We start from the raw sequence: 17,035 nt of genomic DNA, 5'->3' as shown, positions 1-17,035 counted from the left end.
ACACTTTACAGACAAAGCCGCCCTTGTTACTGTCATTAAGTCGATAGTAAAGCCGCACGTCGTAAATGCGATCCACTGCGATTTCCATTTTGGCATTACAAGAATCTTGTCGCAGGCGTATTTGATGATAATGAGAGGAAAGAAATCATCACGGTAGAACACAATCGAGCTCATAGAGCCGCTCAGGAAAATGTAAAACAGGTTTTGACCGATTACTATTTTCCCACGACGCCACGACGCCAATTCCGTCGTGCACGGGAGAAATGCTGCATGTTGATATATTCTCAACCGATAGGAAATACTTCCTGACATGTGTGGATAAGTTCTCTAAATTTGCCATCACGCAGCCAATAACCTCCCGCACCATTGCGGACCTAAAAGCTCCGCTGTTACAGCTTATGAATGTATTCCCTAATACAAAGCAGATCTATTGTGACAATGAGCCCTCTCTACATTCCGAGACGATTAGGTCTCTTTTACAAAATAACTTCGGAGTCTACATCGCTCACGCGCCGCCACTCCACAGTACATCGAACGGCCAGGTGGAAAGGTTCCACAGTACTTTGGTGGAAATTGCCAGGTGCCTCAAAATGGCTAAGGGCATCACCGACACCGTCGATCTATTCCTGCAAGCAACCGTAGAGTACAACAGGTCAATACATTCGGTCACCAATAAAAGGCCAGTAGACATTTTTCACTCTGCTGTAGCAGGTGCCTGCAGGGAAATACAGAATAAGGTTCAAAAAGCTCAGATCATGCAAAACAACCGAGTTAACCAGACACGACAAAACAGAGTGTTTAGGGTAGATGAAAAGGTGTTGGTAAAATCTAGCAGACGCCTCGGGAACAAGTTGACTCCTCTTTACGTGGAAGAAGCTGTGGAGGCGGACTTGGGGACAAGAGTCCTGATTAGAGGGAGGGTGGTCCATAAGGACAACCTTAGATAGTTGTACCGGTTAGATTTAAGAAAGATAATGGTGGTGGTACTTATAAGATTCCTTAAGTTCCATATACTTTATATTACAAATTTTATCCGCAGGTTTCTCTGGCTACTTCACCTCTTTACAATAGTTGCGGCCCGCATCACTGACTACTCCCACTCCCACTATATTCCCATCACAGATGGGACTGTACTAGTGTGGGAGGAGCTAAATTTCATTAGGCACACTACAAACTTGACAGAATACGGCCGCATTGCTGACGAGACCGCTAAGATGACTGACCTTTTCCCAATATCACATATGAGGCTACTTTTAGAAGTTGACTCAAACCATGTCAAAGACATGCTAACGAACATTGGGATTCACCATAGGATAGCAAGAAGTCTAGACTTCCTAAGGACGGCCCTCAAGGTAGTGGCCGGTACACCGGACGCCTCAGACTTGGAGAATATTAGGATTACGGAAGCTCAGCTAGTCCAATCGAATAATAGACAGATTTCCATAAACACGAAGATCCAGGGCCAACTAAACAGTCTTACAGATACGGTGAATAAGATTCTTAGCATAGAAAAAAAGGAACACATCAACACTGCCCACTTTTACGAAACACTATTAGCCAGAAATAGAATTCTTATCACAGAATTAGGTAATTTAATGCTCACGATCACCTTGGCCAAAGCCAACTTGGTAAGCCCTTCTCTACTTGACCATGCTGACATAGAAACCATCCTCACTAAACAATTCACAGGCACAATTTCAAATCTACTAGAAGTATCCAGTATTAAGGTCTTACAATCAAATAATATTATACATTTTATTATTGGGTACCTTAGAGTAATTTTAGCTTGGAAGAAAGTCACGCTATTCCCGGTTGAGCACAACGGTACCATACTGCAACTTAAGGACAACGTCGTGGCTGAGTGCGGAAGCCAGGTGTGGGCCGTTACGGGCTGCACCACCACTACTATCACCACGTTCTGCAGAAGGGAATCGCAGGGCTCCTGCGCGCAAGGGCTACACTTCGGAGGCACTGCGCATTGTCACCCTCAACCCAGCCACCTGGAACCCATCACCCTCGTGAACGATGGGATCATCAACAACAAACCTGCCTTGATCCGATGTGACTCCGATACGATGGTTGAAACCTCCGGGACGCAACTAGTCGCCTTCGACGACTTTGCCATTGTTAATGGCTCCCGTTTTTGGAATCGTGACAATACCAAGCGTCGGGTTTCCGGAATCGCCTCGGTGCCTGCCATGAACATCACGGAGCACCACAAGGTCCTGAGTCTACCATTCCTACACCAGCTCAGCGAGGACAATCGCAACTACATCAAGGAGATTGAGCGAACCACAATGGGCAAGATGAATCCCATCCTTACCGTGGGAGTAGGAGTAGCCGTCTGTGGAGTCATCGGCATCATCCTTTATCTCAGAGCCCTACTCAAGTGGAAAAGGGAGTTGGTCCAGGGCAACGCAATGATGGAGAACTTGAGAGGTTCGAGGGCGACCACTCTTGTAGAGGGGGAGTAGTTAACACTCCCCACCAACGGCAGGGTATCGGCAATGTTCTTACTTTGTAAGAATGCTGATACAGCGCTGGAGTGGACGGGCATCGAGTTGAACTGGCATCATATATCGTCCGTTGCATAAACATCCGCCAGGAACGTCTGCACGTGGAGCTGACGCGGTGAAATCGGGGAGCGCTGGCGGGCAGCGCTGGCGGGCAGCGCTGGCGGGCAGCGCTGCTCAAGCGATGGAGCCGTCCGCGGCGCACCAATTTATAATTCATACTTTTGTACTTTAGTTTTACACTCATATTCAACCGAGCCTGAAGTGCCGGCAATAAATATCTGAACACTAAATTCGTCTCTCAATTCCGTTGGCCGAAGCCACGGTATCTTGGAGAAACTTAATAAATTTTATATTTTATTTTTTGGTGCCGAAAACGTTTCCTTCTTCTATACCCTATTTACTCTTCGAGTACCGGGTATAAAAATGCAAACAACTGTTTAAATCCGGTTGTCTTAGAGTGAATAGGGTATATTGTGTTTGAAGGAAACGTTTTTGACCCTACAAATTATATATATTCTTGATCAGCATCAATAGCCGAGTCTATGTCTGTCTGACTGTCTGTCCGTCCGTCTTGATGAGCGCCGGAATATCAGAGACAATAAAAGCTATACAACCAAATTTTCAATCGAGCTTGCTGTGATATCACACTGTTCCCAGAATTATTTTCAGATTGCTGAGATATCACACTGTTCCCCGAATTAGGTTCAGGTTCCTTATTATAGCCAGAATGGCGAAATTTACGCAGTGAAAAGATACATCAGCTCTATCAGATACGAACCGTTTCTTGACCGTAATCTCACCTTGTCACCTGCTCTGCTCTCATTGTAACTGACGGGGTCGGGTTTTGACTAATGACTTTTTATGCCCGGTACTCGAAGAGTAAATAGGGTATATTGTATTTGTACACAAAGTGAATGTATGTAACACACAGAAGGAATCGTTTCCGACCCCATAAAGTATATATTCTTGATCAGCATCAATATCCGAGTCGATTGAGCCATGTCTGACTGTCCGTCCGTCTGTACGTCTGTCCGTCCGTCTTGTTGAGCGCCTGGATCTCAGAGACTATAAAAGCTAGAGCCACCAAATGTTGCATTCTGACTGATTGTATTTCAAAAATGAGCCCCGCCCCCTTCCGCAACCGAGCTAAAGGAGCGTGTTGGAGTGTGTAATGCACGCCAACATGATTCAGTGTGATATCAGAGCAGTCTGGATGGAATATTTAATTTCTCAGCTCCTAAAGTCTCTGAGAAACAGGCGTAACACAGATAGACTATTCTAATGGTGCTAATAAAAAATATATGTATATGTATTTATACTTATACCCCGTTTCTTTTTCGAGTAAAAATATATATATTTATTATAAGAATACTAAGAAGGTCTTTCAACTAAAAGCATTAATATAATACAAAAAGATTAGATTACAGTAGCTTACACTGGAAAATAAAATGCAAAAGAAACGAAAGCAACAGAAATTTAAAAAAAAAGAGAAACTTCGCCAAAAACAATGAAACTGAAAATATCATATTTTCATTAGTTAAATTAAACAAAACGCGATAAGAGAAACTATCGCGTAACAAATATATACAATTGTACGTGAAGCAAGTCTTAGGTTAATTCAGTATCAAAAAATTACTTTATTGATTTTTTTCGTCGACACCAAACCCAACCTTTGCTGTGTACAGAGAGTGACGACACAGTCCCGATGATAGACTTAAAGTCGAAAACACAATGCGGCGTTGAAACTGCTTCAATCCAACAGTCTAAAGCTTCAACAGATTATGCTTCAATTGGTACTTTTGTAAGCATATTCCAGGCCTGACTGAAAAATGGCGTTACACTTTCTCTCACTAGTGACAAGTGTGTTTACTAGTGTTTAGAATGTGAGAAGAGGCCAAGTGTGGGAAAATGGGTTAATAGTACGTACATACGTATTTAAATACAAATCGACTTAAAAAAGTGTTTTTTGGCTCTGAATATGAACAAGTTTTCTGAATATATGTTTTGCCCTCATTTTGTTCGGACGGTGTGAAAGCCACTGCAAATGAATTTCTTCTCTGGCTATAATAATGATCCGATGTGAAAACATTTAGGATCCCTGAGTCTGGTAGATGATATGACTATTCTCTGCGGAACAGCGTTTTTTGTTTTCTAGTATCTTCAAAATTGTGAATTGTGCAACAGATTTTCGTCCTTTATTGGGGCTGTCACACTTGTGAACGCACTTCTATCACAGCCTTATCCTTTGTTTTATATATGTACACTTGTTTGATTAAAAATCACAAAGATTGATATACCGAATTTATATACCCTTCTCAAACCAAATACTTCCACGTTAGCGTTATGAATTAAGAATATAGAACCGTTTATATCAATTTTTTCAATTGCTTAATTGGATTAACAAATAAAAAACGCAAAACGGTCAAAACTATGGCAGTTCCAGCTCAATTTGGTATAAATAAAACGCTCGACTACCGAGTACCGAATGTTCAAAATGAAACTGTTATTTGTGCAGCAGAGTTGGTCGCTTGTTCTTAATTCAATAAGTAAGTTCTTATATGGCGAGCAAGGGTTTATGTAAAAGGATTTAATGTCTTACGAAATAAAGTAGCGACCTATTTAAATGGGAGTACCATATGCCTATTTTGGAATAGAAACTTTGAGTTCCAGCCACAAGACTTTGTAGCAGATTATGCCAGCTTCGTAGGTATTCATATTAATAATCTGAAGGAACGTTTCGATGAAGATGTTGTTGATGTACGTCCAAGGAAAAAACAGCTGCAAGAGAATAACCTGCAATACGACGATCTTCTGCTCAAGCTTATGATATCAATTGAGGTGACACACTGTGAGGTACGACTTTCACGTTTTTTCTAGAATCTTCAATTCAAAATGTATTTTCTTTAATGCAGACGTTTATGGTCTTTGGAAAGGACATAGCCCGTTTTGTTGGAGCTTTTACAAATGCATCCATGTATTCCATATGGCGCTCTTTGCACAACAGGTTCGTTTTCTCGCACATGGCTGATGAGTTGAACGAGGATTGCTATAAAAACACCTTCTTTGAGGGTAATATTTAAAATTCAATCCACGGAAGATCTTTTGAATAGTCGCCCCTGAATATCTTCAGATCAGCCGAACATTCTGTTTATTGTTCAGACCAATGCATCTGGGACAGTCTTTGAAATGAAGACCAACAAATATGTGGGTACTAGAGCGGAGAAGCCGGCACAATTACAACTATTAGATCGATACTATGTTGTTGAGAAACGATTTCAGCTAAATAATTCTTTGTTCCCGAATAAGCTAAAAGATCTGCAAGGACGTGAGGTAGTCATCGCCGGCTTTGACTATAGACCCTATACGGTTATAAAATGTGTAAGCTATTTGCCGCTCGTCGCAGTTAAAAACTTTAGGCATTTGTTTTCATTATACAGAACACAGAGAATAGTAACACACGTGATATAGGTGTGGCACAAGTTTCGGAGTTGAGTAAAGTCTACATCGATGGCACGGAAGCACGTGTAGTTCTCAACTTTTGTGAAAAGTTCAATTGTACAGTTCAAATTGACACATGTAAGTAGTCGTGTACTATTTTATTTAAATCCCAATTAACTTAATTGAGGTGAATCCTTCCCTCTTAACATTGGCAGCTGGCGCCGACGATTGGGGCACCGTTTACCAAAACATGTCTGGGGATGGCGCCATGGGCATGATTATTAATCACAAAGCAGATATTTGCATTGGCGCAATGTACTCGTGGTATGAGGGTTACACATATTTAGATCTATCAATGTATCTCGTGAGGTCTGGAATAACCTGTCTGGTACCAGCACCTCTTAGACTGGCGAGCTGGAACCTTCCCCTTCAGCCGTTCCAAGCAAACCTCTGGGCTGCGGTCCTGGTGTACCTCTGTTTGGAGACATTGGGGTTAGTGTTGGCCTACAGAAGCGAGCAAGTGCTGTATGTCTCGGCAAGTGCCAGTGAGGGTTGGTGGTGCTGTGCAATGCTGGGCCTGGCAACGTCATTTAAGCTTTTCATATCGCAGTCAGGAAACAGTAAAACGACTTCGGTAACTGTCCGTGTGTTGCTCTTTGCCTGTTTTCTCAACGACATAATCATAACCAGCATTTATGGTGGCGGTTTGGCTAGTATATTGACTATACCAAGCATGTCTGAGGCGGCGGACACTGTGCCTCGGTTGCGCAATCACCGTTTGCAGTGGGCAGCTAACTCGGAGGCTTGGGTTTCAGCTATTCGTGGTTCTGATGAAGTAAGTTATGTTTCATGTTATTTGTATGCCACAAGATATTTATTTTTTGCAGCCTTTGGTGAAAGACCTCTTGAGCAATTTCCACATCTACAGCGACGAGCAGCTGCTCCGATTCGCACAAGAAACTCAAGTGCGACTGGGCTTCACTGTTGAACGTCTGCCATTCGGTATCTTGGATATTTTGATAATTTATACCTATAATGTCATTAAATGTTAATGTCCACTGTATCTAGGTCACTTTGCCATTGGGGACTATTTAGTACCAGAAGCTATCGACAAGATGGTAATCATGCAGGAGGACCTCTACTACCAATACACGGTGGCCTTCGTTCCCAGACTGTGGCCATTACTTGAACAGTTCAATACGCTAATTTATAGCTGGCACTCTTCCGGATTCGACAAATACTGGGAGTACCGTGTGGTCGCCGACAATCTCAACGTTCAGAAGCAACAGCAGGTGGAGAGCACCATGTCGAGGAGCCAAGAGGATATTGGCCCTGTCCGGCTGGGGATGTCGAACTTTGCCGGAATTATTCTCGTGTGGGTTTTGGGTTCTACAGTAGCCACATTGGTCTTTGCGGCCGAACTCTTTGCCACCAATTTGAAAATCCCAGATAATTGATTTCAATTTATATAATTAATAATATTATAATCTAATCTAATAATATAATATAATATAATATAATATAATATAATATAATATAATATAATATAATATAATATAATATAATATAATATAATATAATATAATATAATATAATATAATATAATATAATATAATATAATATAATATAATATAATATAATATAACTATAATATAATAATATAATATAATATAATAATCTAGCCCAGAGCCTAGAGTATGTTGAAACTCACAAAAAATATAAGAGGAATCTTATAACTAAACCTATACGAAGTATATTTTAATTTAAACGAGAAGGGACGTGTGAGACGATGCTTACGCGTCACAACTTTTATACCCATCACTCAGTACTACATCTGCACCTTAGCGGTGTTTTGTCAAATTTTAAATTTTTTCTTCATCTGTCATCTACATCTAACACTTCTCACAACAACACGCTCCGTTAGCTCGCCGCCCTTCCCTAGACCCACACACTGCAGACTCGCGGCAGAGGCAGAGGCACACAAAAAAAAAACAAATATAAGCTGCGGGAAGGGGTGGGTTAAAAGTCGGCAGATGCAGAGGCAGAGGGACGGCAGAGGCAGGGGCCGAGTGAAGCAGCAGCAGAGTGTGAATGAGAGAATGTGAAAAGAACAACAAAAGCTGCGGGACAGGGTGGGTTTAGCCACTGCAAATTAATTTCTTCATTCTGGCTACAATAATCCAATCGGATCCCAATTTGGTGATATATAGATAGATAGATATAGTCATTCCCTCCGGAATGGCGTTTTTAGTTTTCTTTTATCTTCAAAACTGTAGGTTTGGGAGGTTTCGGAAGGGGGCGGGGCTCATTTTTGAAATGCTTTATAGCATCGAATAAAAGCTATTTAAATTGTATCAATGAAGAAAGTTTATATTCGTTTAAGCTAAGCCTAAAACTTTTAATTCGTACACATACTGTGTAAGTTTGTACGTCATCAAAAAATAGCGTCCAGTTAGTCAGTAGGTGGTCAGTCGTCAGGTCATGCTGAAAAGTATTTATGCGACATGAAAGTATCTTGGCAGACTGGCCACAGACATGCGACATATTTTTTGGCTGTAAGGTTAATTAGCTGAGTTGACAGCTTTCTTTTCTTAATCTCGATTTGCATCAAAAAATATGGTATTTCCCAGACGTTGCGGTAAAACCACAAAGTGTTCGGATTGACTTTTTATATGCATCAATCGGCTTTTCAGATAAAAAAAGTTCTATAGAACCAGACCTAAGATACTTAAGTAATGTGAAAAAACAAACCGTTACCTCTGCAAAAAAGCTTTAAAAAAATACCAGATTTTTAAAATTCTTTAAATAAAAGTTCTGCAATAGAAAAATACAATTGTCATCAGACTATTTCTAAGCCCCACATCTTTCATAAAAAGTGGGTTTCGTTCCTTGGGGAAAAATCGTGTCGGGAAGAATTATCGGTAGCATAGATCGCTTTGCCTATTCGTATACAAATGAAGGATAACAAATCCATACTAAAGCCTGTTTTGACCTACGCTATATAGCTTTGGGGGACAGCTATCAACTCAAATATTGAGATACTTCAGCGTTACCAATTAAAAACTTTGCGTCACATTGTCAATGCTCCGTTTTACGTATCTAATGCAAATATATACAAAGATCTTAATATTCCAACCATTAAAGAAGAAATAAAGAAAACTAGTAAGAAATACATCGACAGACTCCACAACCATGAAAATAATTTATCCTTAAGTCTATTAGACAATAGCTTAACAGTAAGAAGACTGAAAAGATACCACATTCTCGATCTCCCCGATAGATAAATCCAACAAACTGAAAAGATGTTATATATAATAGCAGGGCTCATTGGGAAACTGCTATTTCTGTTAATTTAATATTTATTATACAATTTACTTATTGTTTAAACAAACAGATTGTAAATATAAAGAGAGAGAGAAAAAAAAAATAATTAAGGATAAGGTAAGGCAATGCAATATGACATGGTATCAAAGCATGAGGGCTAACTTGGGCTGGACGAAAATTAAATGGCGAATACAGCTGCAAGAAAGAGGATACAGAATGCATCTGAAAGATAGTCCATAATGAACCATTTTCAAAATAATTGATTCTACTTTACGATTGACAAGAGTATGTAATGCAAAGAGAATGAAGCCAAGAAGCCAATGAAGTTCCTAGCCAAGAAATACTTGTTTTCTCGTATCAGAGAGGTGCTCTGAAGTCACGAACAAGGCACGCAGCGTGACCTCCGATTTACCCCTCAATGTTAAATTAGAGAGTACAACTTACTGTATGTACATGTACTCTAGGCTCTGCTGCTTTTACTGCACTTGCCAACCTTACGTGCACTGCTTTAACAATGTTAAAACTTCGAACAAAATGAAAAAAAAACGTCAACAGCGCGGCGAGTACAGAAGACCAAAAATGTTATAATAATAATTACAATAGATTATGCATAAATATGTGAAAGTTAAAAAGCTAGCACAAGCGGATCGTTGACAAGCCTAGAAATTCGAATTCATTTTATAATTATGGGTAAGCTGAAAATATATGTTGCAGTTGCTTTCTGTAATGGCATTAACTTTCATCAAATGCTCCGGGAATCTTGATTCCCGTATCTTGGAGCTGGTGAAAAGGTGGTCGATAATCACGCATTGTAGTTTCATGTTTTGTTGATGCATTTGCTGAGTGTAGTCAATATAAGCACATGATAGACGCATAATATGACTGACTTTCGATTGTTTGCTTGATTAATAGGTGTACAAATTGATGGGCATGTGCAATTGTTGTGTACGAGTGGAACGCTGCTCAAAGCGGACTTTTAAAATGTTTAAAGCGTCTCTAGTAGAAAGCTCGGAAAATTATAAGGCCAACATATGCGTGGTACATTAGTCAGAACTTGTAGCGCCAATAGTTCAACCTTAGCCTAGTTTTGCGAAGAAACACAACAAAAAGCGGAAAAAATCGGTCTCAGCATTAATCATCCACCCAGAAGTGCAGAAAAAGGTCTTAATGAGCCAAGTATGGTAGCCTCTTTGTTCACTTCTTGCTTGACAGTCTCAAAAGTAAATTTGTTTGCATGCTGGCGCCGAGAGTGACGGTCGTTTGTCAAGCAGTATTCAGAGATGTCTTTCAATAACAAGGAAAACATATTCCGCTTTACGGAAAAAAACCAAACGGTTTCAAAAGTTAGAGCATGTAATAAAATTAGATTAGACTGTTGCTGCCGTTATCAAGTGCATATATCTGACCCTCGATGTACAGCCACAAGCCGCGGCTAGCGTACGTGCATATTCATATGTTCAAAACGTGTGTACATGCATACATATACATATATGTATGTATGTATATGGCAAAGCATCTAAGGCTACCGAAGGTGTAAACTAGAACTGAGAACAACATTTTCCGCGTTTTGTAGTGCAAAATTGTATGTACCCGTTAGCGTCTTGGCTTGATTTGGATTGGCTTATGTAAATGTAAGCCAATGACCGCCAGTGTCTCCCAGCTCTCGGGCTTCTAGTAGCTATGTAAGCTGTTATGAAAGCAAATGCCTTTAAATGGTTGTTGGTGTCATTAAGACGATCTTAATGCTAAATACAAGCAACGGTTTCAACTCAACTATGATTTATGCGCAAACAAAACATAGTGCCGCAAAGCAAAGGGGTCATTAAACAACCGCGGATAGCTGCTGGCGGTTCCAAGTATCCATCCAGACCTTACATTTTGTAGACTCGGGCTGTGGGTCGAGTCGATCTCTGAATAGAGCAAAAGTGAAATTTTGTATAGAGATTTCTTATCAAGCAGAGCCAAGCGACTTGGCTTTGTTTCGCCCTGAGTTATTGTTAAACTAATTGGTGCAAAGAAACAATTGCACATAGCCGCGAGGCCGAATCTTTTGTATATGTAAGTAGATAAAAATATCACTGTGTGAAATCCGCACAATGAACTTGAAACATGTACCACAACAGTGCAAGAAAAAAGAAAATCCCTTAAGGCGAAGTTTCACTTTAAACAAAAACTCAATCTAGATATTTGCATACCCTGTGTAACATATGTATGTATGTATGGTACTTTTGTGGTGTTTACCATCTGATTAATTATGTTTGATAAATATGAAAATATTACCAAAAGGAATTCATTTAATCAATTATTTTGCAAATAATTTAGATGTAAGCTAGACATACATTGTATTTATGCTTGTAAAAACTATTTCAATAGGACTTTAAATTCTGGAACTTACTTTATTGTACTTGCGGCGAAGTAGGTGTGGTGCCCCACCGGGGGGTTGAAGAGGAACAGCCGGCTCCGGCGTAACTTGTTGCACAGGTCGCGGGGGTTTCAGCGCCAACTTCTTGAGACTGGCAATACGCTTGTCGCACATCAAAGACACATCATCAATTCTCTGCAGCACCTGAAAAATTGCGTTTCAAACTTACAAAAATATGCCACATTTACACAAAATATTAGAGTTTCAAAGTATTTAAAGCAGTGACGATGATTTTTTATTTAAATGTGACAAATGATGAAAAAAAAACGAGAAGGGACGTGTGAGACGCTTCTTACGCGTCACATCTTTTATACCCGGCACTCAGTACTACTTCTGCACCTTAGCCGTGTTTTGTCAAATTTTAAATTAGTTCTTCATCTGTCATCTACATCTACAACACTTCTCACACCAACACGCTCCGTTAGCTCGTCGCCCTTCCCTAGACCCACACACTGCAAACTCGCGGCAGAGGCAGGCAGCGCCCGCACACAAAGAAAACAAATATAAGCTGCGGGACGGGGTGGGTTAAAAGTCGGCAGAGGCAGAGGGGCGGCAGAGGCAGAGGGACGGCAGAGGCCAAGTGAAGCAGAAGCAGAGTGTGAATGAGAGAATGTGAAAAGAACAACAAAAGCTGCGGGACAGGGTGGGTTTAGCCACTGCAAATTAATTTTTTCATTTTGGCCATAATAATGATCCAATCGGACACTTATAACAGTGTGAGCATACAGAAGTCTGGATGCAAGGCTCTAGCTCTTATGGTCTCTGAGATCCAGGCGCTCAACAAGACGGACGGACGGACGGACATATGGACATGGCTCAATCGACTCGAATAATATATACTTTATGGGGTCGGCAACGTTTCCTTCTGTGTGTTACATAATTTGTGCACAAATACAATATACCTTATTTACTTTACGAGTACTGGGTATAAAAATGTCTATGAAAGTGATAAATAAAGGACTATTTAAAAGCTAATTAAAGGAGAGAATTTCTTAGGAACGGGCCACCGACACCAAAAACATGAACTTTAAAACATAGAATGTTTTAAATTGAATTGTTGGCTCACATCTGTTCTTATACATTTTTGTTATTGCCTAATTTAAGACCTTCGATTATTTCAGATTCAATAACTACTGAATGAATACAAATGATTTTGTACGCTTTGTATGCCTAACAACTTTTATACCCGGTACTCAGTCAGTATACAGTAGCTTATTGTTTTTGTCTTCGAATTTAAATTTTTTAATTTTGAAAACGTTTACATCACATCTCACGACAACACGATCACCCCCCTTCCCTAGAGTCTTCCTTCCACTGCACGAAGCTGATTGTGGCCACTGCATTCTGGCTATAATAATGATCCAATCTGATCCCAATTCTGTGATCTGATAGATATTGTCATTCCCTACGGAATGGCATTTTTAGTTTTCTCTTATCTTCAAAATTGTGCACATAGCAGATTTTCGCCCTTTATGGTGGCGGAAAGGGCGGGGCGAATTTTGAATACACTTGTAACAGTGTGATCATACAGAAGTCTGGACTTAGAGCAACCAAATGAGGCCAAGCATCTGGGATTCACACTAAACAAGCGTCTGGACAAACGTTTGGTCCAAATTTGAAAGCGTTAAAAACGCATACAAGTGCTACTAAATTTCGCTATGCAACATATAAGAAGCTGACCGTGGTATGTGCAAGGCTCCATCCTACAACGGGACCTTAATCTGCACCCTAACATTTTTATGATGTTTTTGTGTGTTTGTGTCATCTTTATGTTCAGGTTTAAAATTAATGGTTTTTTAAAGGTAACTTATTTTCAAATCCATACGTTGATATTTATGTACATATACTTTTATGTATATACCCTTTTTCCATCTCCATTTTCCTAGGACTCTGTTATTGCACAGAGTCATTTGAATGGAAATTGCAGTCAATTTGTGGTGTCATGCCTTTTGACATTTTACGTAACTGCGGCAAGGCGACCCCACTTGCCCGTGGCTATATCCACGTCCACTTTCTCTTTCACCTGAGTTGGGACTTTATCGAAAATGCTTGAGCGCATCTTCAACTTGCCAGAGGCACAAGCTTCGATGCTACACGATGCTGGCAGTGCCCTGAGCTGACCAGTTTTCAACAATTTGAATTTTACGGAAAGTCCAGTCAAACAATGTAACTTAACATTTTCATACAAAACATTTTCTTTCAAAAATCTCTTTGCTTGTTCACAGCAACCAATGGGGAAAACAAATTTCCGTTGACCTTCACCTCCACTTATACCAGCTTTCATCAATAAATAAGCTAGGAACCAAATATGAAATAATTTTTATATATTATTGTTACTCTCGTTGTCGATTGGTGATGCATTGGGAATGCATTTACTTATATTTTAATTCAATCTAAATATCCACACCGAACATCAATTTTTATACGCGGTACTGGAAGAGTTAAATTTTGTATTTTTGGTCGAAAACAGAAGGAGTAAAGTATATAAAAAATATAATTGATCGATTCTTGATCAGCATCAATAGCCGTGTCGATAAAACCATGTCTGTCTGTCCGTCTTGTTTGACGCCTGTTTCGCAGAGAGTACAAGAGCAAGATTTCGACATCCCCCCCCCCCACCCCCACCCCTCCGCACCACAGAGGTCAAATCGGCTATGACCAGACAGACAGACAGACAGATATAGACCTCGCTATTGATGCTGATCTAGAATATATGTTGTTTATGGGGTCGGAAACGTTTCCTTCTGTGCTTTAAATACATCCACTTTAGTGCACAAATACGATATACCCTATTTATTCTTCGAGTACCGGGTGTAAAAATGAGTCAGTAATAATTGGTAAACTCGGAACGGGTTTGTACGACCCATTTCATGCATACTTGGATCTATACATACTTGGAAAAAGAACACAAACTTTTCTTCGGGCGCAACGGGACTTCCCTGACTCATGACTGGGAATGATAGCCACATCTGCCCCACCAGGATGTTGCCTAACAAGAAGACTGTGGTACATGAGTACATATGTATTATGAAATTGGCTTGTGTAATAGGAAACCAGTTCCAAACGAGTAGGAACGTGTGAGACGGTTCTTACGCGTCACAACTTTTATCCCCGGTACTCAGTTAGTACACCTGTACCTTGTTTTATTTTTCGAATTTTACATTTAACATTTTAAATTTTTCCTAGATATGTCATCTACATCTACATCACTTCATACGCAAACACGCTCTTTTAAATCACCCCGTGCCCTAGACCTGCTCACTACACAAAGCAGAGTGTGAAATGAGAGAATGGGTTGAGATTGGGTTAGCCATTGGAAAGTAATTTGTTCATTCTGGCTATAATAATGAACCAATCTAATCTTAATTCAGAGATCTGAAAGATATGGTCATTCCCTACGAAATGGCATTTTTAGTTTTTCTTATCTTCGAAATGGTGGCTGCAGCAGATTTTCGCCCTTTTGTGTGGTCGGAAGGGGGTGGGCGAAATTTTGAAATACACTGGTATCAGTGTGACCATACTGGAGCAGTCTGGAGGAAAATTTGGTATCTCTAACTGTTATAGTCTCCGAGAACTAGCCGACAAACAATAGGACAGACGGACGGACAGACAGACATGTCTATATCGACTCGGCTATTATTACTGATTAAGAATATATATACTTTATGGGGCCATAAACGCTTCCTTCTGTGTGTGTTACATTTTTTCCGCACAAATACAGTATACCCTATTTAATCTTTGAGTACCGGGTATAAAAACGAGAATGGAAGTCTTTCAAGTACAATTTAACGAAACAGGTTTGACGACTAAGCAGTGTGCTTGAAACAAGCCGAACTACCTAAATCTATTTGTTCGATTCATTCGATTTGACATTTGTAAGAACTACATTAAAATAAATGCTTATTATTTTCAGTTGCAGATTGGCAGATCCCAAAAATAAAAAAAATTTTGTTTTTATGCATAAATGTACATGTGAACATCAAAATTTCAACAGAAAGGATTAAAAACAGACGGGCAGGGCATGGCTGCATATATCGACTTGATTGCTTATTCTTGTCAAATAAGTTTTCTGCTTTTGTTCGTTTCAATCTCTGATAAAAAAAATCAAGTTACCTTCTACAAGAGTAAATTAAGAACGCAAAATACACAAATTCTGGCACATACATAGACTGTCCAGTTACTTGGGCGAATAAACTGGTTGAGCAGCTTTCGAGCCTCGTAACGCGTCTTTCTTTAAATGGGACAGATGCAGTTTCAGTGGACACTTCAAAGAACACAGTGAAATTATTTAATCTATGTAAACCGAATTACGCATAAAAGCATTAGCCGAAAAATCATAGCTATTAGCATGATCGCACACATTTTTATACCCGGTACTCGAAGAGTAAATAGGGTATATTGTATTTGTGCACAAAGTGAATGTATGTAACACCCAGAAGGAAACGTTGCCGACCCCATAAAGTGTTTATATTCTTGATCAGCATAAATAGCCGAGTCGATTGAGCTATATCTGTCTGTCCGTCCGTCTTGTTAAGCGCCTGGATCTCAGAGACCATAAAAGCTAGAGCCACCAAATTTTGCATCCAGACTTCTGTATGCTCACACTGTTACAAGTGTATTTCAAAAATGAGCCACGCCACCTTCCGCCCCCGCAAAAGGGCCGCCACCATTCCGTAGGGAATGGCCCTATCTATCAGATCACCAAATTGGGATCCGATTGGATCATTATTATAACCAGAAGGGAGAAATTAATTTGCAGTGGCCAAACCCACCCTGTCCCGCAGCTTTTGCTGTTCTTTTCACATTCTCTCACTCACCCTCTGCTTCTGCTTCACTCGGCCCCTGCCTCTGCCGACTTTTAACCCACCCGTTGCCATTGGGCGGCGAGCGAACGGAGCGTGTTGGTGTGAGAAGTGTTGTAGATGTAGATGACAGATGAAAACAAATTTAAAATTTGACAAAACACCGCTAAGGTGCAGATGTAGTACTGAGTGCCTGGTATAAAAGTTGGGACTCGTAAGAAGCATCTCCCACGTCCCTTCTCGTTTCTTATAGGAATGTATTATATGTACATAAATTATTCAAAATACAGTTCACCATATCCAACACTTGATGAGCGACTCAATAATTCAAAACCCCCGGAAGCAGTGAACAAACCGCAAACCCTAGAATGATTCATTTGAAAATTCGACTTTTTTGTAATATAAGATTTTAATATTAATTTTCTGTACTTTGACCCTAAGCATTAGGGTAGAATGTCGAAATTAAACCAGTCCTTTCGTTGAGACCTTTGGCCATTTCAGTTCGCTAGCTTCTGAAAGCTTCCAGATATATC

The 17,035-nt window shown here is 40.1% G+C and overlaps 2 protein-coding genes across 10 annotated transcripts in view; one reads left to right on the top strand and one right to left on the bottom strand.

The window, feature by feature from the left end:
• Window positions 1-17,035, bottom strand: part of LOC117591927 (guanine nucleotide exchange factor DBS) — a 55,867-nt gene that overhangs the window by 23,008 nt on the left and 15,824 nt on the right. For all 9 annotated transcript variants that reach the window (XM_034285329.1, XM_034285320.1, XM_034285322.1 and 6 more), the window contains exon 10: window positions 11,674-11,844. In XM_034285329.1, the coding sequence (XP_034141220.1) occupies window positions 11,674-11,844 (171 nt within the window). The remainder of the gene's footprint in view (window positions 1-11,673; window positions 11,845-17,035) is intronic.
• Window positions 2,298-7,411, top strand: LOC117592198. Its single transcript, XM_034285807.1, has 8 exons — window positions 2,298-2,439; window positions 5,071-5,369; window positions 5,429-5,585; window positions 5,647-5,894; window positions 5,954-6,092; window positions 6,170-6,789; window positions 6,842-6,956; window positions 7,023-7,411. Exons 1-8 carry the CDS (start codon window positions 2,298-2,300, stop codon window positions 7,409-7,411), a joined length of 2,109 nt encoding a protein of 702 aa, XP_034141698.1.

Source organism: Drosophila guanche, unplaced genomic scaffold, assembly GCF_900245975.1.
Source record: "Drosophila guanche unplaced genomic scaffold, DGUA_6, whole genome shotgun sequence".
Classification (NCBI taxonomy): domain Eukaryota; kingdom Metazoa; phylum Arthropoda; class Insecta; order Diptera; family Drosophilidae; genus Drosophila; species Drosophila guanche.
The sequence above is the reverse complement of the archived record's forward strand: the minus strand, read 5'-3'. Positions and strand labels throughout refer to the sequence as shown.